The 26,011-nt window shown below is 55.5% G+C and overlaps 2 protein-coding genes across 5 annotated transcripts; both read left to right on the forward strand.

Moving 5' to 3' along the window:
- Positions 1-475: 475 nt before the first annotated feature.
- CCNL2 (cyclin L2) lies at positions 476-8,612 on the forward strand (the record flags this gene model as incomplete). 2 transcript variants are annotated; one of them, XM_082655571.1, is made up of 11 exons in its annotated part: positions 476-769; positions 1,162-1,236; positions 1,503-1,612; positions 2,395-2,515; positions 3,451-3,515; positions 5,995-6,094; positions 6,285-6,389; positions 6,472-6,613; positions 7,057-7,168; positions 7,254-7,346; positions 7,493-8,612. In XM_082655571.1, 11 exons carry the CDS (start codon positions 476-478, stop codon positions 7,845-7,847), a joined length of 1,572 nt encoding a protein of 523 aa, XP_082511697.1. In that variant the 3' UTR covers positions 7,848-8,612. The 2 variants fall into 2 exon arrangements, with proteins under 2 accessions (XP_082511697.1, XP_082511698.1); XM_082655572.1 differs by lacking the exons at positions 476-769; positions 1,162-1,236; positions 1,503-1,612; positions 2,395-2,515 and having other exon boundaries at positions 2,579-3,515; positions 4,115-6,094.
- Positions 8,613-10,325: 1,713 nt separating this feature from the next.
- AURKAIP1 (aurora kinase A interacting protein 1) lies at positions 10,326-11,821 on the forward strand. Of its 3 annotated transcripts, none has more exons than XM_082647690.1 (4): positions 10,326-10,562; positions 10,754-10,843; positions 11,116-11,561; positions 11,657-11,821. In XM_082647690.1, the coding sequence occupies exons 2-4, from the start codon at positions 10,792-10,794 to the stop codon at positions 11,756-11,758; spliced, it is 600 nt and encodes a 199-aa protein (XP_082503816.1). In that variant the 5' UTR covers positions 10,326-10,562; positions 10,754-10,791; the 3' UTR covers positions 11,759-11,821. The 3 variants fall into 3 exon arrangements, with proteins under 3 accessions (XP_082503816.1, XP_082503815.1, XP_082503817.1); XM_082647689.1 differs by having other exon boundaries at positions 10,327-10,548; XM_082647691.1 differs by lacking the exon at positions 10,754-10,843 and having other exon boundaries at positions 10,385-10,562.
- The last annotated feature ends 14,190 nt before the right edge of the window (positions 11,822-26,011 follow it).

Raw genomic sequence — 26,011 nt, forward strand, 5'->3', positions numbered from 1 at the left:
TCCTGGGGGCAGGGGACGTCCCGCCTGGCCCTGCCCACGCGGGGTCGCCCCCGGGCCCCCCAAGCCCCCCTCAGCACCCGCCGGACCCCTAAGGAGCCTGGGGCTGCGGTGGGAACCTAGAGAGCTCCCGGGTCTTTGCACGGACTGCACGGCCGGACCGGGGCGGTTAGCCCATGAAACACGCCCGGGGCTGGCACCTCCGACTAGTGCTTCCGGGTCGTGGCCGAGACCGCGGTCTAGCCCGGCGCCGCAGGGCCTCCTGGGTAACAAGCCCGCTCCCGCCCGCGCCGGGTTCCGGCGTCCGCCGCGCCGCTGACGGACAGGCGGCTAAGCCAATCGCAGCAAGGGAGCGCCGGGTGGCCTGCCGGTCGAACCAATGGCACGCGGCAGGGCGGGGCGGGGCGGTCGCGGCCGTAGTGCGTCTCGGGGAGCCGCCCTGTCGGGAAGGAGCCCAAGAGGGAGTCGGCGGCGCAAAATGGCGACGGCGACGGCGACGGCCGGGGCCGGGGCTCCGGGACCGGCGGCCCCCGCGGCAGCGGCCGGCACGCCGGCCTCCGGGGGCGCAGCTCCGGGGTCGCAGGGGGTGCTAATTGGGGACCGGCTGTACTCCGGGGTGCTCATCACTCTGGAGAACTGCCTCCTGCCGGACGACAAGCTCCGCTTCACGCCGTCCATGTCGAGTGGCCTCGACACTGACACGGAGACCGACCTCCGCGTGGTGGGCTGCGAGCTCATCCAGGCGGCCGGCATCCTGCTCCGCCTGCCGCAGGTGAGGGAGCGGCCGCGAGCCTCGGGCCGAGGTAACCGCCGCGCTGGCGCCGGGAAGGCTGCCGGCCCCTTTGTTGGCGGGGGGGCCTTATCCGGAGCCCACTCCGTGTCCCCGCCCGGCACCCGGGCGCAGCGCCGATCCCCTCTTCGGACCCCGACCCCGCTCCTTATTCTCACCTGGCCCCGGGCCCACCGGCCGACCCAGGCCCAGGGAGTCCCCGCTGCCGCCCACCGGAGGTGATGAGGGAGGCGAGGCAGCGGAACGCGAAGAGCCTTTGTGGACGCGGAAGCATTTGTTTTTGACTTCTTGTTAGGAGTCTCGTGAACCTAGTAATTTAACTTGGAGGGCTTTGAATTGGGTTTTGGAAAGGCTGGAATCTTTCTCTTGTGCAGGTTGCCATGGCTACCGGGCAGGTGTTGTTCCAGCGGTTTTTCTACACCAAGTCCTTTGTGAAGCACTCCATGGAGGTGAGGCTTCCTCCCGCCTTTCTTTCCCTCAGAAACGTGTTGACAGGAAACCTGGGTTTGCTGCGTTGCCCGTTGCTCAGAGGAACGAGTACTTGTCTCCCAATTGCAGCGCTGTACTTGGGGCTTTGGGAAGCCCCCTGTACTGCAGAGGGTTTTTCCAAGTGGCCTTTTTCTCAGGGTGCACGGCTCTTAACCGCCGTTCTTCAGCTGTTGGAGACTGTCGTCCTTGGAACAAACATCTCTGTGTTGCATCGCTTACGTTTCAGCACGTGTCAATGGCCTGTGTTCACTTGGCCTCCAAGATAGAAGAGGCTCCAAGACGGATACGGGACGTCATCAATGTGTTTCATCGCCTTCGACACCTGAGAGAGAAAAAGTGAGTTTTTATCAGACCTGTCGTACGTATCCGTCTCTGTTTTCACGGTTATTCCGTTACATTAACGTTTCTGAAACAAGGTTTAGGGGATGAGGTTTTAAACCTGTGCCCAGGAGGAGGTGTGGCGCCTGTGGCGGGGGTGGGTGGGTGTACCCAACAGATGCTGTTTAATCAGTGAAGGAACCGCAGTCAGGAGGACAGGGCGCTGTGGCTGTAGTTTGGCTGTGGCCTTCGTTTCGTGGTTTGCCCACGTCAGCCTGAATGCTCTAGAACTGGGTTCTCAACCTCAGCACTGTCTGCGTTTTGGGCTGGATGATTCTTTGCTGTGGGGACCGTCCTGTGCGTCGCAGGATATTTAGAAGCATCCTTGGCCCAGGCTTTCCAACGCTCCAGCTAATGGAGGGCCTTTTTAAAATGCAGCCTTGGCTGTTTAAATGCCATGCTTCTGTTGGTGTTTTGGTTTCCCCTTCATCCTCAATACATTTGCTTGTATCTTGAGGCGGATGGATGGCATGTAGTCCTTGGGCCATGAGATCGTGAGACCCTCCACTCTGTTCAGGCGGCGTTTATCATCCGTAAAGAAAACAGGGAGAGGGTCATTGAGGCGGGGTGAGTAGGTCAGCGCTGGGGTTTGAGGAAAACTGTGGTTTTGTTAGTTACAGGAAGCAAACTTCCTGACTCTGTATCGTGTTTAGATTGTCATTGTTTGGGGGTAACCCGTGGGATTTGATAGGCTTTGTTTTATTTGAGCCTTATGCAGATCGTGTGCTTTGTATTTGTAGAAAACCTGTGCCTCTACTGTTGGATCAAGATTATGTTAACTTAAAGAACCAAATTATCAAGGCAGAAAGGCGAGTTCTCAAAGAGTTGGGTTTCTGCGTCCATGTGAAGCACCCTCACAAGGTGGGTATGAGGCCCAGCTGCCACATGAGTCCACCAGAGTCATTGCTTCATTCTCACCTAGATTGGAAACTGAAAAGGATTAAATGTGTCCCTCATTTGGTTTTCCAGTTTTTATCTATAATTGGAAAATAACTGTTTTCTTATTAGTCTTCTTGTATCATGTTTATCTTAATAGTATGTTTCTAAAAGTTTTGGAAATTGCATCTTTTAAGTTTGAGCTTTCAAAAATGGTGATGAACTTGTAAAAATGAAATCTGTCAGTTTACTTTTTCTTTCTCAACAGCTGTTTTTCTAAAGCTGCTTTAGTAATAACTTTATTTTCTTTTATTGGGGAATTGGAAGAATTCTGAACCCTTTATTTGGAGATGAACGAAAGCTATTTTGCACTGTGTATCAGTTGAGCATACGATACCATGTATATCTTCTATGTTACACTCAAACGTGAAGAGTGCTATTTTCATCTCTGTTTCCATCCTTTTTTTACTCGGGGTTTCCTCATATCTTCTCTTGGTATTAGTTCAGAATCTCGGTAGATTACTCACCACACGTTTAAGAGCTTTTTCTTCATTTGCTGAAAGTATTTTCACACCACGTTTTGTATACGTTGGTGACTGGGGTACAGCAATGTTCAGGGCAGGCTAATCTCACTGGTGGAAAGTGTGTCGAAGACGAGAATGAGCATCAGCCCTGTTCCGGCCGAGACAGACTTGGGTGCAGCTAGGTTCTCACGCGCGTTCGTGGCACCTGGCTGCAGAAGCAGGGAGCGGGCGCGTCGGCAAGAGCTCCCCTCCAGCTGAGCTGTGCACGGGGCGTGCGACCGGGAGCCACCCCTGGGATCTAGGACGAGGCCCTTATTTGCTGCATGGATGCCCTCAAGATCTGAATTCTGGGTTCTCAAGGTGCTTGATAATAATTGCCTGACCCATATCTTCCAGATAATCGTTATGTACCTTCAGGTGTTAGAGTGTGAGCGTAACCGACACCTGGTCCAGACCTCATGGTGAGTTGGCCTTCCTTGTTTTATGAGACCAGCCAGGGCAGTGCAGGAGTTTGTTGATTTGAGGCACTTGGGCAGTGGGTAGTCGGTCCCATGACTTGGTTGTGGGCTGGAGTTGTCTGAGTGCCCAGTGTTCCTGCCATGTAAATTCCAGCCAGACTCCCCAGATATCAGGCACTGGTGGAACGGTAAGGTGGCCCATACCCGCCCTGCCCCTGGAGGAGAGCAGTCACTGGGCTGCCCTTTGGGGGCTATGGACTTGGCACATAGGGGTCTTTCCCTCAGCTGCCAGTGTGGACTTAGAGGTTCACGGTAATGTGGACTTAGAGGTTCACGGTACCGTGAACTTGCTTCTGACTGCCTCGGTCAAGGGAATCCTATGGGAGGAAGAGGGGGTGTAAAGCCTTCCTACAATCTGGGGACTGATTTTAACAATGCATTTGCTAGAAGTGAAGCCTGAAGTAACAGTTCAGAGCTGGGTGCTTTCCCACAGAGTGAAGTGTGTAAGGGTCATATTTTTGCTGCCTGAATTGTCTGGTGCTGTGCTGTGTCTAATGGAGAACCTATTTTGACTTTTCTTTTCTGTACTCTTTCAATCAAAGGGTAGCCTCTGAGGGTAAGTGACTAAGACTTCTCCTCTCCTGTCCAAGCGCTTCGGTGCAGGGACAGCGGCCGTCCTCAGCCAATCCAGTGCAGGCTCTCCGCCGAAGGCTGGCTCTAGATGGTGGTATGCGCACGATAGTCTAGTGCTGGCCCACTGCTGCTGTGGTTCTCTGACGATTGTGCTTCTTGTTAATCCTCTGTCGTGCTTGGTAATTGTATTGATTAGAGTTGATAACTGTCTTGACATGAATTTTGTCCATTTGAAACTGCTCTACCTGTGCAATAAAGATGCAGTACCTTTCTCTTTAAAAAAAATGGGAAGCTGTGAAAACTGGCTGGTGGGAGTTCAGACAAGTGTGGGATGGTGTTTTTATTTCTGAAAGTCCTAGAGTTGCTCTTTCAGCACTAAGTGTTGACACAGTCTAGTAAAAGGTGTGCATCTTTAAATCATTCCATGGACACTTTTTATATTGTGACTTATTTCAAAAATAGCACTTAAGTTTAAGTATATGTTTTGAGGACTTCATTTGTATTTTTTTAGGACCTAAGAGTAAACGGTTTAATAATATTATCACTATCTGAATGCTAAAGTTTTTCTTATTAGAACCAAAAAAGTTACTGACGGTTATGTTTATCAAATGTTTGAACCGTTTACTTGCAACTCTCGGGACATGTGGCCTTGGCTCCATCACACAGGCTTTTCCTTGGTCCCCTCTGGGTGCCTGGAGCAAGAGCTTCAGAGCCAGGTGCTGCTAGTGGGCAGACGGAGAATTTATCACTGAGGAATTTCTCCGTGGGTTTGTAGGTCACCTTCTCCAGGATTTCGGGCAGAGATAACCAGGGTGGGGGGTGCATCAGTCAGACCCCAGCACAACTTGGCTCCCCTCTGGATGGAGCCTGGTACCATGGGGGGATGTTACGAGCACTAAATACCTGACCTGTGCAACTGTTTTCTTGTGAAATTAGTCTTTTGTTTTTGCAATGTTGATAAGGTTAAGGTGAGATCTGATTTTTGGTCTATTAAATCTTAGAGAAATATATCTAAATGAAAATGTTGAAAATGTAGCCAATGTCAAAACTCTTTAATTTTTTTTAAAAATGCAAATGTTTTGTATTTTTATATCTTCTAAAATGTGATAAAGTTTTTTAAATGTCCTGATTGTGATGAAACTTGTAGTATTTTGATGCTTTTATGTGATTTTATGAATGTTCATTTTAAGACTCCTTGTTGAAATGGGACAGTTTGGAAACGGTTCTTTGATAAGCCTGAGAAGAGGATTTCCCTTGGGGCACTGAGCCCTCTGCATGATGTTCCCATACACCCAAGGGCGTTTTCCCCCCTTTTCAAGTGGACTCCCCGTGTGGAAGAAGCCACGCCGTGAGCACCTCTCCCCGGAAAAGGAGTGCAAGAGGACGACTTGTCTCAGAAAGGCCCTCGCAGGCTTTGTGCTGAGCCCGTTCATTTGAGTTTGCATGTTTCTCTGCACCATGGATTTTGAGCATTTAGGTTTCCTTAATCAGATACGTTGAACTGCCACAGTAGACATCTTTCTGAGGCACTGTGTTTTGCATGAGAGCAGGCCAAAGGTTGAGAGGGAAAAGTAAAGTTAAAGTCGGTTCTCTTTCATAGCAACACATATTGTCTGACATTCAGCCAGCTTTAAAAAATTTTTTCAGTTATTTCCCTGTCTTCCTGTCGTGTATTCAGAAGAAGCAGCTAGAACGTTTCTCCATGAACTTGTGAGATTCACAGGACTGTCTAGCTCTAAGTCCTGGCAGTAGACTTACTTAGTGGAGCAGTGACTTGACTTAGACAGTGCAGACAGGTGGTGTGGGCATTGCCACGGGCGTTGCAATTCTTCCTGCATCTGCTTTTCAGGAACTACATGAATGACAGCCTTCGCACAGACGTTTTTGTGAGGTTCCAGCCTGAGAGCATCGCCTGTGCCTGCATCTATCTTGCTGCCCGGACACTGGAGGTCAGTGCTGGGCCACCCCGGGGGATTCACCGACCCCAGTGAACTTCTACATACTGTGCTTCAAATTATGCTCATTGGAGCCAGTAAAAAGCCTACTTGCTGGTGACTGGCAGGCTTGTTTTTATTGCCCGGAGAATCTTGTCGGCAATGAAAAAAAAGTATAACGGTTATTACTTTTTTGTGTTTACAGATCCCTTTGCCCAATCGTCCCCATTGGTTTCTTTTGTTTGGAGCAACTGAAGAAGAAATTCAAGAAATCTGCTTAAAAATTCTGCAGCTATATACTCGGAAAAAGGTTTTGTGTCTTTTCACGTCACGTGTTCCTCTGTGTTTGACTGAAAGCATCTGGTCTGAATCCTGCACTCTGGCTTTTCTAGGTTGACCTGACCCACCTGGAAGGTGAAGTGGAGAAGCGCAGGTACGCCCTTGACGAGGCAAAGGCACAAGCCAAGGGCCTGTTGCCTGGCGGCACCCAGGTGCTGGACAGCACGTCGCGGTTCTCACCTGCCCCCAAGCCGGGTGAGCGTCAGGGCGCGCGTGTGCTCCTCTCAGGGGTGGCCCTCTCCTCCCGATTTCTCTTAGAATCACGTCTACAGCTAGTCTGAGCACTCTGGGGGGCTCCTAGGACGTCTGTGTTTCTGTTTTCAGTAGGAAGGGGTATGGACAGGCTCCTGAAATGGCTGTTCACCCAGTCTAGCTAAATAGTTTGTCTTTAATGAAAATCTCATAAATCTGGAGCAGTAGATCATGTTGTCATATTCTAGAGTTAGGTGTGACGCCTTTCCCCGGTCCTGGAGGAGCGGGACGGGTGACCTTCCTGCGTCTGGTGGTTCCAAGCCCGGCGGGGAGCAGGGAGTCACGGTCGGCAGCGGCAGTCCTGCGGGAGAGGCCCCACCTTGCTTGGCTGACCCGTTTCTCAGCAGAACAGCTGTCGGGTTGTAACTTCTCATACTTGATTCTAGCGGAATCCCCCAAGGAAGGCCAAGGAGACAAACCTTCCCCACTCTCTGTGAAGAATGCCCGGAGGAAAGTGGAGGGCGTGAAGAGAGCCAAGGCCGACAGCCCGGTGAACGGGTGAGTGTCCGCGTGCCCCAACGGGCCGCTGGGGTTGGCTGCAAAGACGTGGGGTCTGAAACTCTGCTCTCCGCCCTGTTCTCAGCTTGCCGAGGGGGCGAGGGGCTCGAAGTCGGAGTGGGAGTCACGAGCAGAGTTATTCCAGGTCCCCGTCGCCATCCGCTTCTCCTAAGAGAAGGTGTGTGCCGCTCGGGGCGCTTGGGGCTGCACCTGGCAGGGTGGGTGTCTTCCCTGGGAGGTGGTGTGGCCTCTCCTCAGGACAGTTGCTCCTGACCCAGAGGTGGGCGGGGTGGGCGGTCATCCACCCAGTGGTCTCCTTCACAGGAAAAGCGACAGCGGCTCTACATCTGGCGGGTCCAAGTCACAGAGCCGCTCACGGAGCCGGAGTGACTCCCCACCCAGACAGGCCCATCGGGGCGCTCCCTACAAAGGCTCCAAAGTAAGGAGCTACCGGAGGTCCAAGGACTGCAAGTACTCTGCCCAGAAGCCACACAAGTCTCAGAGCCGGAGCTCCTCCCGCTCTCGGAGCCGCTCACGGGAACGGGCGGATAATTCTGGAAAATACAAGAAGAAAAGTCATTACTGTAGAGACCAGCGACGGGAGCGTTCTCGCTCTTACGAGCGAGCGGGCCATCGCTATGAGCGGGACCACCCCGGGCACAGCAGGCACCGGAGGTGAGGGCAGGCTCCCTGAAGGTCTGCCCTTCGGCCCTCGGCATGCCCACCTCGGCCACTGGCCCTGGGGCGTGACTCTTTCTGGAAATGGTTGTTGACTCGGGACTGTGTGATGAATTTGGAGATGGAATGGAGAGGCCAGCAAGCCGCCCTTTAGTGTGGCCCGGGCCCAGCTCACCCCGCCCGCCTCAGCAGCAGCCCTGCTGGTTGCAAAGGCGGGGTGCGCACGTCCCAGTGGCGTGGCTTGGTGCTACGACAGGCTGTCTCTTCACTTCCATACCGATACTCAATTACGTTAAACCAAGAAAATGACTTTTCGAACCTTTGCCTATATTAGGTTGTACTTATGTACGTATTTTGCAATGTTTCACTATGAGAAAATGGCCTTAACAGCCCCTCACTCTGTCCACGTTGTAAATAAACATGTTTAATACAAGTTAAAGCTATATACGAAAACTCAGAACTTGAATTCTGTCAGCTTAAAACTTGTGTAGAGAATTCTGATTTTTAAAATGTGAAGGTATTTAGATCTGTGTTGAAAGTCGTATATTTTTATCTGTGCAATGCTGAGTGCAGGCCACCAGCTCCTAAATAGAGAAGTTTCCTATATATGCATTTTATGTGGTTAAATAAACACAATTCTCTCTACTCAGGATATTTGGAACGTTAAAGGGTTTGTGGTTTGTCAACGTGCTTGCTTGCTCCCGTGCACAGCTGGCAGTACCTGTTCTACTGGTACGTCTGTGCTGCCGTCTCTCATCTCATTAAAGCGTTGGGTTTTGTATTGAGTTTTTGTGCACCTGCTCTTCTGTGAGGGTTTGTGAGGAGTCTGAGCTGTCTGCTGCTGGTGGGGTAGAGGGAGGGTTTGAAAAGAACATAATGGTCTGGAGTTCCCTAGTGCCTGAGGGACATTGGTTTGTAATGCGCTTTTGTCAGGTTTTGTCAGGCTGGCAGCAGCCAGGAACAAGGACCCCAAAGGAGCATCACCCCGGTGGGGTCCTCCGTCAGAGTGGGTGGCGGGCGAGTAGACAGGTTGGTGGTGAAGGTGAGCAGGATGGGTGTGGGGCCTGTCTCTGGGTGCTGCGTGTGCTCTGTGCAGATCGAGGGCTGTTGGGCCTGTCCTGTGCCCCGTGTTGGCTCTCCCCAGACCAGCACTGCTGTGTGGGTGGAAGGCGTGGCCTTCCTGGAGCCAGTGGGCCTGGAGAAAGGTGCTTGAAGTCAGTACAGCCAAGGTGTGAAAGCGGCAGGGTCAGTGCCCAGGGTGCAGGTGGCTCACTCTTATGATCAAACCACAAAAGCCTGGGGAGGCCGTGCAGCTGGAGGGAGGGGTGGGCTCCAGGACGTGTTCAGAGACCTTCCGACCTGGGAACCGGAAGCAGTCCCTTGGGCAGAAGGGTGTCCTCTGGTGACTCAGTTACGGAGCTGGGCCGGGAGCCTACGGTTTCTGCCTTCCTACTGGCCTATCGTCCACTCCCCGCTTAGCCAGGTTGGGGCCTGGGGGTGTCCAGGCCTGGCCATTTCCTGCCTAAGACTCACTGGAAGCAAGCAAGCCTCCCAGTAGAGCCAATGAGACTCCCCACATCCCAGTGCCAGCAGGAGCCCCCGCACGTCCATTCTTGAGATCCTGCCATCCTAGCCAACCTCAGCGAGGACAACGGAGCCTTTCTGGCCTAGATGGGTGAAGTGGTGCCCTCGGAGCCCCCTACCCTGAGGAGCAACGCTGGGTCTTAGCCAAACACCATGCTCCACGGAGGCTTCTTTTGGTTTTCGGACAAAAACTTCCCATGGGCACAGGATGGGAGCTTGTTTGCTTTGAGGAAGGAAAAAGCTCCACCTATGCAAAAAGCGTTAGACGCGGGGCCTCCTCTGCTTATCCAGACTGGCAGAGAGAGGAGGCTGCAAGCCAAAGGGATGGGGCGGCGGGTCCAAGACCCCCGAGTCCTTCCTGACGGCGCCCCGACTCTGCCCCCAACGCCCGGCACGGCACTCCTGGCGTCCGGGCTGCAGAAGCCCGGGCCAAGCCGCCGTCACCTGTCTGCCAGCTTCCCTCCCATCCTCGGGAGGAGGGCTCGGGGGTGGAGGCCACGCCCCGCAGACCCGGCAGCTCCGGTTCTTCCCCTCCGGCCCCAGCAGCCCCAGTATCTCGGGCCACTTCCGTCGCCCCTGCAAACCCTATTTCCGTCGACGGGATAACGTCCCTTCCGCAGTCCCGAAACGCCACTTCCGGCCTCCCGGGACAGCGGGCCCCTGACCCTTTGGGGGGGGCGACGGGAGTTTGGGCCACGCAGGCGCAGAGGGGCCCCCCCGGGGTTGTGGGAAATGTAGTTTTCTAGCATCCTCAAGGGACAGGCGGAGCCGGCGAGCCGTGGGAGGAGCTGGGGCGGGGCGCGGGGGGCGGTTCCTCCGGCCGGAAACCGTCGCTTTCTGGGCCGGGTGGGACCTGCACCGACGCGGAGCGGGGCGCCGTGGGGCGCTAGGGGCCGCTGGCCGTAGGAACCAGCGGGCGGCCCACGCGGGCTGGGGGCCAGTTTAGGTACGGACCGGAAGTGCCTTAGCGCGGCGGCGGAATGGCCAGCTGAGACTACCGGTTGCGTTTGGGAAGAGTCGGCGTGAGGCTGCGGCGTGTGGGCTCCAGGGACGGCGGAGGCGACCGCGGCTGGCTGGGGCTCGGGGCCTAAGACCCGAGCGTCCACACCACCCGCGCGGTGGGCGCCTCGGGGTAAAACTAGGTTCAGGGAGTCAGTACCTGCCCAGAGTCGCGCAGCTGGGGAGCGGCGGAGGGTTTGAGGGAGGGAGCCGTGCTCGAAGCAGCGTTCTCGTGGTGGGATAGGGTGGTGAGGGAGACGGGGTGCGGGAATCAGGGCGAGACCGGAGTCCCCGGAGTGACCTAGGCGTGCACCTGTGTTCCAGCTCGGCTGAGTGCCTGGGGCCGCCGCCAAGCACAGACCATGTTCATGGTGCGCCTGACTTCCCAGCTGCTCAGGGCTGTTCCCCGGGCAGGTGAGAGGCCCCGTGGGGGCAGATGGGCGGGAGGCGCACCTGGGTTAGGAATGTGGTCAGCAGCTCAGTTCCCCCCGCTGCTGTGCCTCACCAGCTGGAGGCGGGGCCCGGCCACAAACTACCTCGTAAACGTCCAGATTTCACAGAGGGGAAGTCTGGGCCTGAGAATGTCAGCAGGGCTTCAGGAGGTTCTGCTCCCCAGACCCGGTGGCCGTGCGTAGGTCGTGTAGCCCCACGAGCAGTAACTAACTGTGCCATCTTGTCTCCTGCAGGTTGCAGTGGGCCTTGGCCTGTCTGCGGGGTGTTGGGCAGGCATGCCTGCAGGCCTCGTTACAGCATGCAACCAATAGGCCCAAGTGGGGTTGCCCCCCTCCCTGACCGGCGGGTCCACATGGAGCTTGAGGAGATGCTGGTCCCCAGGAAGATGTGTGTCAGCCCCCTGGAGAACTGGCTGACCGTTCGCTACCTCCTGCCCAGACTGGACGCTGGGGCCCCAGAGATTGTGTCTCCAGCCCAAGTCTATGAGTGTCCGCCCAGCCAGGTGGGGGAAGGGTTCGAGCAGGGGGGTAAGGACGTCTGGGACGCACCCCAGATACAGTGCAAAAACGTGCTCAAGATCCGCCGGCGGAAGATGAATCATCACAAGTACCGCAAGCTGGTCAAGAGGACCCGGTTCCTGCGGCGGAAAGTCAGGGAGGGACGCCTGAGACGGAAGCAGGTGAGCGTGGGCCCTCGGTCCAGAGCTGGGCAGGGTGGTTGAGGTGCGTGGCTGTGCCGCAGACCTGTTGGTGGTCCCTCTCTCTGCCCTCGCAGATAAGGTTCGAGAGAGACCTGAGGCGCATCTGGCTGAAGGCGGGCCTGAAGGAAGCCCCCGCAGGCTGGCAGACCCCCAAGATCTACCTGAAGGGCAAATGAGTCTCGTGTGTCCCTCCCCCAGCCCTGTTACTGCTGATGACCCATTGTAATAAATATTCAGAGAACTTAGTCGTCCTTGCTGGCCTGGACCCTCTTCTGCCTGGGGTGAGCTGTCTTGGGGTTGAGGCTGGCACCAGCGTCTGCTGTTACAAGAGACACAAGGGCCCTGGGTGGCAGATTGGCGGTCCCTTCCCCGAGCTGGCCCTTGTCCTGGTGCCAGGGCTGCAGGAGTGACAGCCTGGCTTTTCACGAACTGGTGCCGTGGGGACAGCTGAGCAGAGTCCCAGCCCTGCCCCTGAGGAGCACGCAGATGGGAACTGTGCCAAGGGGACCAGCTTGGAGGTTAGGGAGTGCCCCGATGGAGGTGCTGATGTGATTAGGATACACGGTTGACTCTCTGTGCAGTCGAAAAACCCGAGCAGAGCTCATAGTCAGCGCTCCTCTGTGGTGCCAGGTTCAACCAACTGTGCGTCGTGTGGTGCTGTGAGACCTACTCACTGGAAAAAACACATGCGTGCAGCTGGAGCCGCACAGTTGAGGGGGCAGAGAGGGCCTCACTGGGGAGACGGGGAGGGGAGGCAGGAAAGAACCTCAGAGATGATGGGTGGGGTCCTTCAGACCCTGCCACCTGGGCCTCAAGTGCAGTCCCCTGCTCAGCTGCAGCTGGGGACCCGTGGCCTGCTGTGAGCTCCTGGGCCTCTGCCACTTTCTGGGGCCCTGAAGGGGGGTGGCGAAGGGCTCACCAGGAAGGGATGGCCCACTCTGGAAGGTTCAGGGTTGGGCTGGCTGAGGAAGGGGTGCCGTTTATGGAGCTGGGGAAGCGTAGAGCCTTAGTGTGAGCTAGTGGTCCTCAGAAATTTCAGATTTCTCCTGCATGGAGGGGAACGTGTTATCGCTAATAGTGAGGGGCCCCTGGGCCTCTGTATCCAGGCTTGGGGGGCTGGACTGCAGGCGGAGGAGCCTGGTCAGAGTCCGTGAGTGCAGGTGAGGCTCGTCCTCATCCTCAGCGTCTGCCCTGCTCCTGATACTGGGTTCAAGGAGGGAAAGGTGGGTACGTCTCTCCTGAGCCCCGGAGTGGCGTCTGCGAGGGGCACAGTTCTGTTGCTGTTGCCCCCGTCCCGCTTCACACCAGGGCGGTGCGGTCTCCTCGTGTTTTGTCAGAGATGCGTCTGTGGCCTGGGTAGGGTTCCCTGCGGGTTTAGCAGATCTGGGGGCAGGGGGTGTGCTTGGACGCGGGCTTCCCAGCATTTCTCCTGGAAGGGAACAGACGACCCCGATGCTTCAGTGAGCCAGGTGGGCCCCTGTCCTGTGCGTGCCTGCCAGCCGGGTAAGCAGGCGTCTAACCGTGGGGCCTGTCTGAGTCCCTGTCCATCGGGGAGATGGGCTCATAGAGTGGGCGTGAGAAGCGTGAAGCTGACCCTGACCTGGAGGAGACTAGAGGCCCTTGAGGGCACAGGACTGCTTCTATGGGTGGCCACTAGGGGGCAATGATTAGGCTCCTGGCAGCCCTTGGGGTCCCGGCTGAGGACCAGGACACGGGCATCCTTCCTGGGTCTCAGTTTCCTCAACTGTGGGTGGGGCAGGGGCCCCAGGGCCAGGGTCTGGGCCTCAGCAGTGGAGCCTCCCTCGGGTGGAATTACCATGCTCTCTTGGTGCCAAGTCCGGCCCCAGCTCCACCAGGCCTCCCAGCAGGGCCTTGGCCTGCCAGTGACGCCCTTGGCTGACGCCCACGGCCGCTGAGCAGCTGCTCCCGGTGTTTCTTCCAGCCCCCGTGTGGGAGCTGCCCCGTGGCTCACCCCACCCTTCCCTGGCTGAGTCTGGAGACAAAGCTCAGCTGGGGCCATGAGTGCTGGGGATACAACTGGCCGACCTGTGCAGGGGGGTGCAGACCCAGACGCCTGGAGGCTGCCAGCTGGCAGAGCGCCGCAGGGCCCTGGCACCCGGGTCACCTGCTCCAGCCACCTCCACCGTGAGGTGGGTGCCAGCTGGGGCGCCCCCAGAAGGCAGGCTGCCCAGTGGTTCCAAGCCACGCGGCCTCACCATTCCTTCACAACAGTGGTTCTTAAGTGGGCATTCGGCCACATCTGGAGGCAGTTTGGGTTGTCCCAGTGGGGGTCACAGTTGGTGGAGGCCGGGGATGCTGTGAAACGCCCTACAGTGCACAGGGCAGCCCCTGCCCAAGAGCAGGTAGCCCCGGACATCAGTGGTACCATGGTCGAGGCCCCTGTTCCTGAGGTCACCGATCCTGTCGGGTCAGCTCCTGAGCTGGCCCAGCCCTGCTCTGTCTCCCCAGTCCCTGTCCCTTCCCCTGCCCTGCAGGCCCTGCACCTTGGCAGCCCTCTCCCTGCCCCAGCTCGTGTGTGCAGACCTCATCCTGCCTGTGGCTTGGGTGCCCTGGGCCCCAAGCATGATCTCAGGAGGTGGTTTGGGGGTTTTATTTTTACTCTAGCTCCCCCCGGAGCACCAGAGGCCTCTCCCCACCTCCCGACGGGGCCTCCATCCTCCCGCAGCTCCTCCCCGCGGCTCCTGTTCTAGCCCTGGGCACCCCCTGAGGTGGGGCGCAGAGGGAGGGCCCGTGCTGTGTGATGTGGTTCTGGCCTGTGGTCTGCGCTTAGCCCGTAGCAGTGCCTAGGGCTTGGGTTCAGCCAGAGGAGGGCCCCAGCGAGGGCTTGAGCCGATGGGGGTGGTCTTGGGCACTGACTGGGGATCTGCCTTTTGGACCCAGTGTGGAGGCACCTCGGTGAGCTCAGCCGCCGCCCCTTGTCCCTGTGCTCTTCCATGCCTGGGGCACGGCCAGTGTCTCCTGGCCTGGGCGTTCCTGCCCACACAGTGGGCCAAAGAGGGAGCCAGGCGGGGCTCAAGCCCTGCGGGAGGATGTGAGGCTGGACGCTGGGCCCTGGGAGGGGCTGGCTGGGGCCCTGCCCCAGTCAGACACGCACATACGTGTGCGCCCCCAAACTGCATGCAAATAGCTGTGCTCCCCGCCGTCCGAGGAGCCTGCAGGCTGGCGAGGGCGATGGAGGGCCTCCGCGTGGGCAGAGGTTGGCCTCACTCCCCTGGCCTGGCCATGGCCTGCTGAACTTGCCTGGAAGGATGCTGGAACCTGGGGGGACAGAGGAGGCAGGGAACATTCCTCTCCGGGTCTGAATTTTGGAAAAAGCCGCTGAGGGGCTCTTGAGCTGCAGCCCCAGGATGGGGCAGAGGAGTCCAGACCTGGGTCTGGAGTTAGCCTGAGGGTGGGGGCCAGGGGGCGACAGCCCCTGCTCCCTGTCGGATTCTGTCTAGTGCTGTTCTCAGCCTCACAGGGCACTGCTGGACCATTTTTGGATGAGCAGACTGAGCCGTGGCATTGGGTCCCTCACCTGACCTGCGGGTCACACGTCAGCCGAGCAGCAGGGCTGGGGCTCGAGTTCACCCCAGCTGAGACTGCCACCTCCCAAATTGGAGTTCTCTGTGTGGGGTGTGGGCGGCCTCTGTGTATTTTGAGGATCCTTCCCGGCTGAGTAGGGAGGGAAGCACCGCAGACTCAGGTGGGGCAGCACCAGGCCGGCAGCCCCCTTGCTTCAGCTGTGCAGCGGCGGGGCTCTCAGGGCCCCTGAGGCCAAGAGGAGGGACGGCCTCAACCTGCAGGCGGGTGGGAGTTGTGACACCTCCGTGGGAGCCTCTGAGCCGTGGCCAAGACTCACGATCGGGGTGAGCCAGGTCGCCAGCATTCATCCTGCCTGTGTTGTGTGGAGTGTAGATTGACCCAGTGAATTTGGGAGCACAGGACAGGGGTGACTGCCCCGTGACCTGGCACCCCACACCCTCACCACCCCAGTGTAGGTGATCTGAGGTGCAGGGGAGGATACTGATTCAGCCTGGAGTCCTGCCGAGTGGACCTGGCCCCCAGAGGATAGACCCCCAGAGGCCACCAAGACTGGGGGTCTATCCTGGAGTCCCCAAGGCCTTGGAACACCAAAGCCCTCACGTGAACAGGGTGGGTGAGTCACCCCCAGGTCCTCTGGGGCTCAGACCTGAGCTTCCCTGTGAATCCGGGCAAGGGTACCCTCTCCCCGTCACGAGGAGCCTGTTCGCTTTGCTTATTCCTGTTGGTTTTGTTACTTTGTATTTACAGTTGAATTCTTGTTTGTTGATTTGCCGGCCAGTTAGGATTGTACGTGGCTCAGTGTGGGGTTGTCAGCTCCTGCCTCACCTCACCTCACCCACCCCGAGCCTGCGCCAGGGCAGCAGCTTCAGCTCCTCTGCTGGCCTCGGCCTCCTCCCGGTGTAGTCTGCCACAGTTTAAATGGCCCCACAGCTCAGCAAGCTTGTGTCTCCTTTCTCATTCAGCTCTTTATCCTCCAGTCTTGTTTTTTCTTTTGCACGTTTTTCTATGTATCACTAACTCAGCTCCAAACTTGCTGGCGGAATTTAAAAACTCACTTCCGTTCAGCTCCTCAAGTGACTTGTTCAGGTGGAGCCGCCCTCCTGGCGCCCTGTCTGGGCCGCCCTGGGCCCTTGATGGTACCAGCAGGGTCTCCCTGGGATACCCTTGGCCTCATCAGCTGGAGCCTCTGTTTCTGGAATGCCGTGTTTTCCTGCCGTGTGGTTTACTTCCTTGTTTTTACAGAGTACCTCCTAGAATGGCTTTCTGAGAAAAGGTGCATCAGAGATAGATTGTAGAATAAGAATTATGTTTTTAAACTATTAGTAATTGACATGTTTGAGTGATTCTTTCCACCACAGGCATTGTGCTAGGTTCTTCACAGGACTTACCTCACAACAAATCTATAATGAACCTTGTTCGATAAGGGAGGACCCTTAAGTACAGAGATGAACTTGCCCACATGGCTGCGAAGCCATGATTCAGCTCTGTTTGACTCCAAAACTTAATTTTTAAAAAAATAAATTTGTTTATTTACTTTTGGCTGCATTGGGTCTTAGTTGTTGTGTGCGGGCCTTCTCTAGTTGCGGAAAGCGGGGGCTACTCTTCGTTGTGTGTGGGCTTCTCATTGTGGTGGCTTCTCTTGTTGCGGAGCACAGGCTCTAGGCACGCGGGCCTCAGTAATTGTAGCGTGCGGGCTCAGTAGTGGTGGCTCATGGGCTCAGTAGTTGTGGCTCACGGGCTCTAGAGCGCAGGCTCAGTAGTTGTGGCACATGGGCCTAGCTGCTCCACGGCATGTGGGAATCTTCCCAGACCAGGGCTCGAACCTGTGTCCCCTGTCGTGGCACTACATTTTGTTTTCCTCGTGGATGTCATGTGCTGCCCCTCCTCACTGCCCCTCCTCTGACTCGGTGGCCTGTGAGTTGGGGGACGTGAGTGTCTGTTCACGTGGAGACACTGTCACTGCTTTTCCTTCCCTGTGAGTTTTTGTTTTCCCTGGAATCAGTAATTGTGTTGTTTTTTTTTCTTTCTTTTCAGTTGCTTTAGTTTTCTGTACCCTCATCACAATTTCAACACCAACTTCTCAGCCCAACTCCCAGAAACAGCTGAGGTTCATTCATCTCAGAGTGAAGTCTCTTCCTGGATTTCTCACCTGTCCAGCTGGCTGTTTGCCCATCACATCTAGGCCCAGCTTTCACCCTGGGGATTCTCTCAGACTCTCTGCTCCCCTGATCCCTCATCTTCCCTTTTCCTTCCCTTTTTTTTTTTCTTCATTTTTTACTTTTTTTTCCTTTTTTCCTTACCTTACTTTGAAAGAGCACATCTTCCAGTCTCCTGCGGAAAGAAACACAAGAGAAAATTTTGAAACCTTGCAAATCTGCGGAATCTTTATTGGGTCCTGTTTCTTGGTTCACAGTTTGGCTGGATATGGAATTCTAGGTTGGAAATTATTTCCTATAAAACCCCATAGGTGTCACTCTGTTGTCTTCTGGTTCCCAGTGTTGCTCTTGAGAAAATTGAACCCAATTTGAGTCCAGAGCCTTTGTGATTTTCTCTCTTGAAGCTCCTCTTTTCCTTCACTGGTGGAGACACTCCCAGTGACATATATACTTTGGTGTGGATCTGTTTTTGCCCCCACAGGAGCCCATTTCAATCTGGAAACTCCTAACCTTCTGGGATTCAGTTTGGGGACGTTTTCTCGAACCGTTTTGTTATCATTTCTTCCACTCTGTTTCTTCTCTTTTTATGAAACGCCTGTTTGGATGACTTTCTCTTCTATATTTTATCTCGTTGGCATATTCAACATTTTCTTCTAATCCGTTTAATGAATTTCTTTCATTTCTGTTACCGTCTTAATTTCTAAGAGACTTGACTTTTGGGCGTTTTAGCGGCGCCCTGTGTGTCTCACGGGTGTGGCGGCGTCTCCTCGTGGGGATGTTAATGCTGCGTATTTTCTCTGCCCCCCACGGCCAAGTCTAGCTTCTGTTTCTGCCCAGTGCGTTCCTCTGTTGCCTTTGGCCTCTGTTTCCCACATCAGTGGGCTTCCTCTGGTGGCACTTGGCTGTGTGCTTATGTTTGAGAGTGAGGTCTACCAACCAAGACCCCCAGAAGTGGCTCTAAGTGCCCTCCCCCACTTCTGGTGGGAGCCAGGACTCTTTGGAGACATGGCTAGTTCCTGGTAAGGTTGCCAACTTCAGCAAATAAAAATACAGGCCCCTAGTTAAATTTGAATTTCAGATAAGCAACAAATAATTTCTCAGTATGTCCTGTGCGATGTTTACCTGGAAACCCTAACGCCAGACCTGTGGCAGGAAGTGCATGAGAACCTGCCGTGTCTCTTCATGTCAGAGGCCACGGGAGGCGCCAGGAGGGTGCAAAGGGCTTCACTGGCCAAAGATGGGACAATATGAGGGCTAAAGCACACGAAGCGTGTTGAGACCCGTCCACACTGGGCTGAGGCACACGAAGCGTGTTGAGACCCGTCCACTGGGCAGCCATGGAGGATACAGAGGCCCAAGTCCCAGGGTCTCGGCTGAGATTCTATTAGGTTCTTGGGCCGTATGACTGGGCACATTCTCTGAGCATTTTAGTATAACTTCCTGGCTTCCTGGAAACCAAAATAATGTATATTGATTATAAAGCTCCCATGCTGATGGCTTAAATAGACTAATGCATGCTTTCATAGATTTAAAATAGAGAACGTTAGATTTCCAGAAAGAAAAAAGGAATTGAACTTCTAATGCTTTAAAAAAAAAAAGTCATTTTCTTGCAGAATCCACAGCTAAAAAATTAACCTGGGACAATTGGTCATCGTTGGATAACAAGCAGAGAGGTGTGAATTCTGGCAGAGAGCAAATATTGCCAAGGAGACTATGTCATATAAACGTTAATATTGTTTAAATGTTGGGCTGGAAAATGTGGAGTTTAACAACTAGTATTAGAAAAAGTCCAGGTAATTTTTTTTTTTAAAGACTCAATTTTATTTATTTATTTTTGGTTGCGTCGGGTCTTCGTTGCTGCACGCGGGCTTTCTAGTTTCTATTTGCGGTGAGCGGGGGCTACTCTTTGTTGAGGTGCGTGGGTTTCTCATTGCGGTGGCTTTGCTGCGGAGCGTGGGCTCTAGGCACGTGAGCTCTAGAGCGCACGCTCAGTAGTTGTGGCTCACGGGCTTAGTTGCTCCATGGTATGTGGGATCTTCCCGGGGCCAGGGCTTGAACCCATGTCCCCTGCATTGGCAGGCAGGTTCTTAACCACTGCGCCACCAGGGAAGCCCCCATCATTCACTTTTTAGCACTTCCTTCCTTTTCGGCACTCCAGGCTTATCTCGTGTTCCCTCCCGCACCCTAAGACCCGCCATTTCTCCAAGGAGCCCGGGTTCCTTGTGTGGGAAATGGTCTTAGAAACCATTTTGATCTGGAGCTGGGTGTGCTCACTGCTGCTGGGCCTTCTCAGATGACAGAGCCGACCACGCATCCACACACCTAAAACCGCTGCCACAGGCGTCCACCTTTATTTGTGTTGCGCCACGACGGGACACAGGTTCGAGCTGTGAACTCATGTTCACAGCAGTGTCTCCAACTGTGATCCTGACCTCGCGGGTCATTCCAGCCCCTCTCTTGCTTTTCCATAACCTGGTCCACGTCCCCTGCGGCAGTATCAGAGCTGATAAACCCCAGCCGGTGGGAAACACTCGTGTCAGCTCCAGCACGGTGCTGCGCACAGGCCCCTCTGCCTTCAGTCACAGGCTCTGCTGACTCCCGAGGCCCTCAGGTTGGTACTTCACACCCCTTCAGTGGTGTTGCCCCGTTTGTGAGTCAGCCAGATTTCTTGGCCACATTCTGATTACCTGACCACCTAAATGAGTTGTTTAGACTTTTCACACATTAAGATTCCCTCTTTGTGCCATGCAGTTCATTGGATTTTGATAAACGCATAGTGCCGTGAATCCCCCTACTGGGGGATCATACAGAACAGTCTCGTTGCTCTGAAAGACCCCCTGTGCACCACCTCTTCATCCCTGCCCCCGGGTTGTGGTTTTAAGGTGCTTGTTACGCAGCAGATACCTGGAGCGTTTCTAAAGATAGTGAAATTCACAAAGAGAGCGATTACAGAAATAGTGTGTTACTATCTAAAAAGAGCCCTTCTTTGTCCAAATTACGTCTAATTTGGATGGTGAAGTTACAACATACGTTGTGTGATGTACAGCTGCGTAATGTAAAGCTCTCCGTTTAAATCTGTCGATAACTATCAATATCTGTGTGCTCACAATAAACATTCATGGAGAGGCACATCAATATCGTTAAGTGGAGGAAGCGCATATAGTATATAGTAAAGAGAAAAAGAGTTGTCTTTTACATGCACAGCATATTCTAAACAAAAAGCAAAGCTGTTGTTTCCTCTGCTGGGTCAGGGAGTGCATTTCTGTCCCCCAGGCTTATGCCCATTTGGGCCCTTCTCCCCTCAGGTTCCCACCACGACTTGACTCTGTTTGACCAGATGGTCCTTGTTTCTAAGATGGCGAACGCGGCCAGTAATCATTCAGTGCTGTGCTCGTTTTAGATGCTGTCACCCGGATTGGTTAAAACTCTAGCCAACGTGATCATCATGTCTTGTGTGTGGCCAACAGTGACGACGTGCCTGCCCCAAACCCAGGCCTGAGATCCAGGCTTGGAAAAACTGGCCATGTGTCTTCAACCTCACCTGTCTTTGGGGTTCCCCCAGACCGCCAGTGGCAACACAAAGGCCTCCTCCCTTGGATAAAATGAAGAGCAGTGCAGACGATGGAACATATTTATCACTACTGTATCTAACCACCTCTTCGCAAGTTTGGAAGCCCCCCTGTTTACGAAGCCCGTAATACGGGAAAGTCAGACCATTTATACACAAAAGGAACGTTGTTCTGACTGTGTTGGAGCAACTTTGCGATCTCGCGTTGGTGGGAAGCTGCCACGTTCGCGTGTGCGGCGAGGATGGCTCTGATTGCTGTGTTGTGAGGCCCTCCCCGCCAGTACCTGCAGGTCGGAAGGCTCTATGAGGTAAACACACTCTCGTGACTGAATCCTGGGGAAGTACGTGACACCTTAAAAGAGATTCCGCTCTCTGGCTTTTGGACATGCTGTGCAGCCGGGTGGCAGTGGTGGTGTCCCGGGGGCCGTCTCCGGGGTCCCTGACTGTTGATGCGACAGGAAACAGCCTCACTAGACAGGCCGACACTTGCCACACTGTCCCCAGGGGCCAGGTCAGGGCCGGGGGCCCCTGTGCACCAGAAGCAGATGACCCGGAACTTGCAGTCCGGCCCGAGTCCACAGGACAGGCAGAGGAGTTGGACGTGTCTCGCTGGGGTGGTGTGGGCATGAGACAGCACAGGCTGTAATGGAGTGTCTGTAAATGTATCTCATTCAACTGGCCCTCAGAGTTCAGGACAAAATACCACAAGAAACTCTTAATACAGATGTGAAGCCAGTGATTCTTCAGATAAACTGAAAATTCTGTAGGAAGTGATAGAAGGGAACCACTCAGGACGGTGCCCGAGGGGTGGCCCTGGGTCCAGTCGGGACCAGGAAGCTCGGGGAGTCTGGTGGTAGGTTCACCCCCACTCCTCCCACCCCCCTAACCCCGACAGCAGAGGAGTCCTTGGGCTGGCAGGCTGGGCGGGCAGGGGAGGTGGGAGCCCTCCAGGCTGCAGGGCCGAGGGGCGTTGGTGGCCATGCCGAGGGCCGCAGGGAGGCCAGGTCAAGGCTTCGGGGTGGCTGAGGGACTGTGTTGCAGGCAGGACACCACGGACCACCCTCCCTCCCTCCCGTGGCTTCCCCCACACCCTCTGTGGGGAGCTCGAGCCCCTCTTCATAAAGCAGAGCTGCTGAAGGGAGCCTCGCTGTCACCAGAACCCGTGGTGAAGGGGCTCCCTTTCTGGAAGCATCGCATTTAAAGGTAAATCTCCTTGGTGAGGTGCCAGGGACCCAGGGCGCCCGTCCACGTGGAAGCAGCGCTCGCGGCCCCCAGGAAGCCAGCCTGGTGGCTGCTCTAAGCTTGTCAGCCCTGGCCTTCCCAAGGCGCCAGCAACCAGCTGGACCTGGGGACTCTGTAACTTTGTTAACTCCCGCAGTGAGAGGCACCACGGGTGAAATCTGCTAGGAGTCAGGTCTGTGGTCCTTGATTCCTGGCTGCAAAACTGATGAATCGATAAGGGCGGTAAGGAAACACTTCTGGCGTGATGGGAGAGAAGAATATACAATGGCCAACCTCGGAGCCTGAGGTCATGGTTCGAGTCTATGACCCATACAATCCGGCCGGCGTCCCTGCACCTTCACGAACAGAACGAGCCAAACGGGATGCAGGCAGGCGTCAGAGGCGCTGCGGGCTCGGTTCGGGCCACCGCAGGCACGCGAGGCACACAAACCTTTTGGTTTCCCAGCGCATATAAAAGTTATGTTTAAAGTGTAGGCTATTAAGTGTGCCATAGCATTATGTCTAAAAAACGTACATGCCTTAATTTTTTAAAAAATTTGTTTATTTTTGGCTGCGTTGGGTCTTCGTTGCTGCGTGTGGGCTTTCTCTAGTTGCGGCAAGTGGGGGCTACTCTTCGTTGCGGTGCACGGGCTTCTCATTGCGGTGGCTTCTCTTGTTGCAGAGTTCAGGCTCTAGGCGCGCGGGCTTCAACAGTTGTGGCACGCAGGCTCAGTAGTTGTGGCGCACGGGCTTAGTTGCTCCACGGCATGTGGGATCTTCCCAGACCAGGGATCGAACCCGTGTCCCCTGCGTTGGCAGGTGGATTCTTAACCACTGCACTACCAGGGAAGTCCCATATATTTTTTTTTAAATTTTACATGCCTTAATTTAACACTACTTTGTCTCTAAGAAATGCTAACCATCATCTGAGGCTTCAGCGAGTCAGAATTTTTTGCTGGTGGAAGGTTTGAAATAATGTGAGAACTACCAAAGTGTGACACAGACATGAAGTGAGCAAACGCTGTTGGGAAAATGGCACTGATAGACTTGCCTGACAGAGGGTCACCCCAAAACTTCAGTTTGTAAAAAGGGCACAGTCTGCGAAGTGCAGTACAATGAGGGGTGCCTGAACCCTGTTAATGCCACGCAGGAAACCACTGATGTGGGTTTGACCACGACCGCTAAAATCCTTGATCTTGGCTCCCTGACGTTTTCTCAAGATAAAAGGGTTGGCTGGCCCATGAAATAATGGATCTATATTTCCAGATTTTCTCGTCTGTATTTTCGAATCAGTGTCTCAGTGGATTGATGATCTCCCAGCCTCTGTCTGACCTGTGGTCTCCACCGGAAGGAGAAGAGAGCCTCCACGGGACACCCGGCTCTTCGGACATGGGGCCTGCAGAGCCCCTGCCTCACGGGGTGAGCCCCGGCACCGGGCAGGCCACCAGGTCCCCAGAAGAAGGACCAACACACTCACAAGTAACCTGGTGCTTGTACGAGACCTGGTCAGAATGAGCACAAAAGCAGCGTGAGGGGGACATGGCGAGTGCCGTGGCCTGTGACACGGCCCCACGCTCTGGCCTCACCTTGTCTGATGATGGGTCAGCGCAGCTCCCAAGGACACCCCAGGGACCCTGCTGCTCAGCGACCTGCCCACAAGCCAGTCCCTAACAAGACACCATCCCTGAGACCTGTGCTTTTGTCCTTTTAAGTCCTGCCCCTGCTTTGCTCAGGGAGACAGTCCTATTTGTCTCCTGTTACTGCATCAAAAACCAACGCGAATTCAGCAGCTTCCCTCGGCATGTTCGTTGCCGCACGGCTGCGTGGGGCACGCGTCTGGGTGTGAGTTTGCTGGGAGCTCGGCCCAGGGTCTCACCAGGGGAAACCTGTGTCGGCAGGGCTGTGTCCTCACCTGGGGTCCTCTTCCAGGCTAATCTGGTGGGTGGCATAATCCATTCCTTGCGGTTGTAGGACTGAGATCCATTTTCTTCTTGCGGGGGTGGGGGGGTGGGGGGGTGGCTGGGGCCTCAGGGTTTTGCACTTGGGTCAACCCCATGGGCCCTTTCACAGCCCAGCAGGCAGAGAAGCTGAGGCTTTTTGTCCGGCTGAGATGCATACTCTGCCTCAGGGAGCAACTTGCAGTCACGTCTGTCACGTGGGTGCGAAGGGCTATCCCGCCAAGGTTGGTCACACTCTGGGGGAGGAAACGGGCTGGGTGCCCTGGGGAGCATCTCAGAACTCTGTCCATTTCCCTGATGTGTTCGTGTAAATCCTGACAGGTCTAAACTAACCATCTTGGCGTTTCCTGCATCATCAGACCACATCTCTCCCGCATGTAAACCCCCTTAGGCCTCATCGTACTTCACGTGAGAGCCCAGCACGCTCTCCCCTACCCGGCAGGCAGCTTCCTGGGCCCCAGCCTAGCTATTCACTTGTGGGTGTGGGTCCCCGAGGGGCTGTCCTGGTTGGTCTGGCTGAGGGAGCCCCTTACCTGCGTTAATCTCGCCATGTTTAAAATGCCCTCATTCATCAGCAGCTGGGTCTGCAGGCTGTCTGCCCTCTAACAGCTACAAGAGGGCAGGAGCTTGGCAGCCGGTGCGGTGCTGAGTCCCAGTGCCTGGCACACAGTAGGTGCGCAGCGTTTGCTGAATGACAGCGTGTGTGAACACGTGTCTGTGTGTCTGCTTGTGCCTCTGAGTGCCTGTGGTTTCTCCTCCCAGTGATCCTGGCTGCCTGGAATGTCCGGGTCCCCAGGATTGGAGCCAGAGTCTGAGTCTGTCTCAGTGGGGCTCGCTGGCTGACCCGCCTTGTCTGGCCTGGACTCCTAGGAGGGGGACGTGGGTCCAGGGCTCTGGTCTGGCTGGGGCTGGGCTGGAGCTCAGGAGGACCATGGTGATGTTGCAGCCGTTTAGTTCCGGTCTGTTCTCTCCTGGGCCTCTGTTCTCATCTGCGGCTATTTCCTGCCAAGGACTGGGGAGGTGGGCTCAAGCAGAGAGAACAGGATGGGGCAGGGAGGAGGGGTTTGTAGCCTTCCCCTGCCCTGTCCATCCTTGCCCAGTGGTGCCAGGAGTGTGCTTCCTCCTTCAGACTTCTGTACTGGGGCTGAGCCGAGGGCTGGATCTGCGTTGCCAGGAATCCACCGACCTCCACGCAGGGCTGAGAGAGGGAGGGCTCTGCAGGGAGTTAGGGTGTGGCCCGGGTGCTTCCAGGCTCCTAGCTCAGCGCTGGGAGCTGACCCTGCTCCCCTTCCAGACTGAGGGGCCGGACCTGGGCCGTCTCTGCCTCCCTCCAGCCCTGCCTGGACATCTTCCCTCTATGGAGGAGAGACAGCCTGGCAGCCAGAGGCAGGAACAGAGGCCTGAGATGGAGCAATAGAGCGGTCGAGGCCGATGGAGAGAGACAGACAAGGGCGGGGGCGCAGAGGAGGGAGGAGGGCTGGGAAGGAGGCCACCAGTGCTAATATAAACCAGTTAGAAAAACAGGAGGAGAGGCCAGGCCTCAAGGCCAGCCAGGCAGGGCTTGTTTATCCAGAATGAAAGGCCCTTGAGGAGCTGGGGGTGGGGTGCGGAGACAAGTCCTGATTCCAGTTTGGAAAGGGGGCTCCGCCTCCCAGGGTCTGGATCCTGCTGAGGAAATGGGTCCGTTAGGTTGGGGGTGGGGCGTCCTCACAGCCCTGTGTCCTCCCAGTGGGTCCTACCTGTTGTCAGCCCTCATTCCCTCTTGCTGCAGTAGCAGCAGCCTCCTCCCCTTGCCCGGAGCCCAAGAGTCTGGCTGGGCTGGGCTCCTTGCTTGTCTGAGGACTTGGGGACCAGGGCAGCGTTCAAGAGAGACTCCAGCCCAACAGGGCCTGGGCCTGTGACCATAATTCAGTCCAAATGGGCAGTCCAAAAATGCACCGTGGGTTTTTGTGGTCGTTCGGTGGATTTTTTTCTTTTCTT

This window comes from Grampus griseus (genome assembly GCF_964374135.1).
Source record: "Grampus griseus genome assembly, chromosome: 1".
Classification (NCBI taxonomy): Eukaryota; Metazoa; Chordata; class Mammalia; order Artiodactyla; family Delphinidae; genus Grampus; species Grampus griseus.

What these genes read in the sequence shown, in the direction of transcription:
- AURKAIP1 (XM_082647690.1), top strand. Translation starts at nt 10,792, where the DNA reads ATGTTCATGGTGCGCCTGACTTCCCAGCTGCTCAGGGCTGTTCCCCGG. An exon ending in CAGGGCTGTTCCCCGGGCAG is followed by an intron (nt 10,844 to 11,115) that starts GTGAGAGGCCCC and finishes TGTCTCCTGCAG; the next exon opens with GTTGCAGTGGGCCTTGGCCT. An exon ending in GACGCCTGAGACGGAAGCAG is followed by an intron (nt 11,562 to 11,656) that starts GTGAGCGTGGGC and finishes CTGCCCTCGCAG; the next exon opens with ATAAGGTTCGAGAGAGACCT.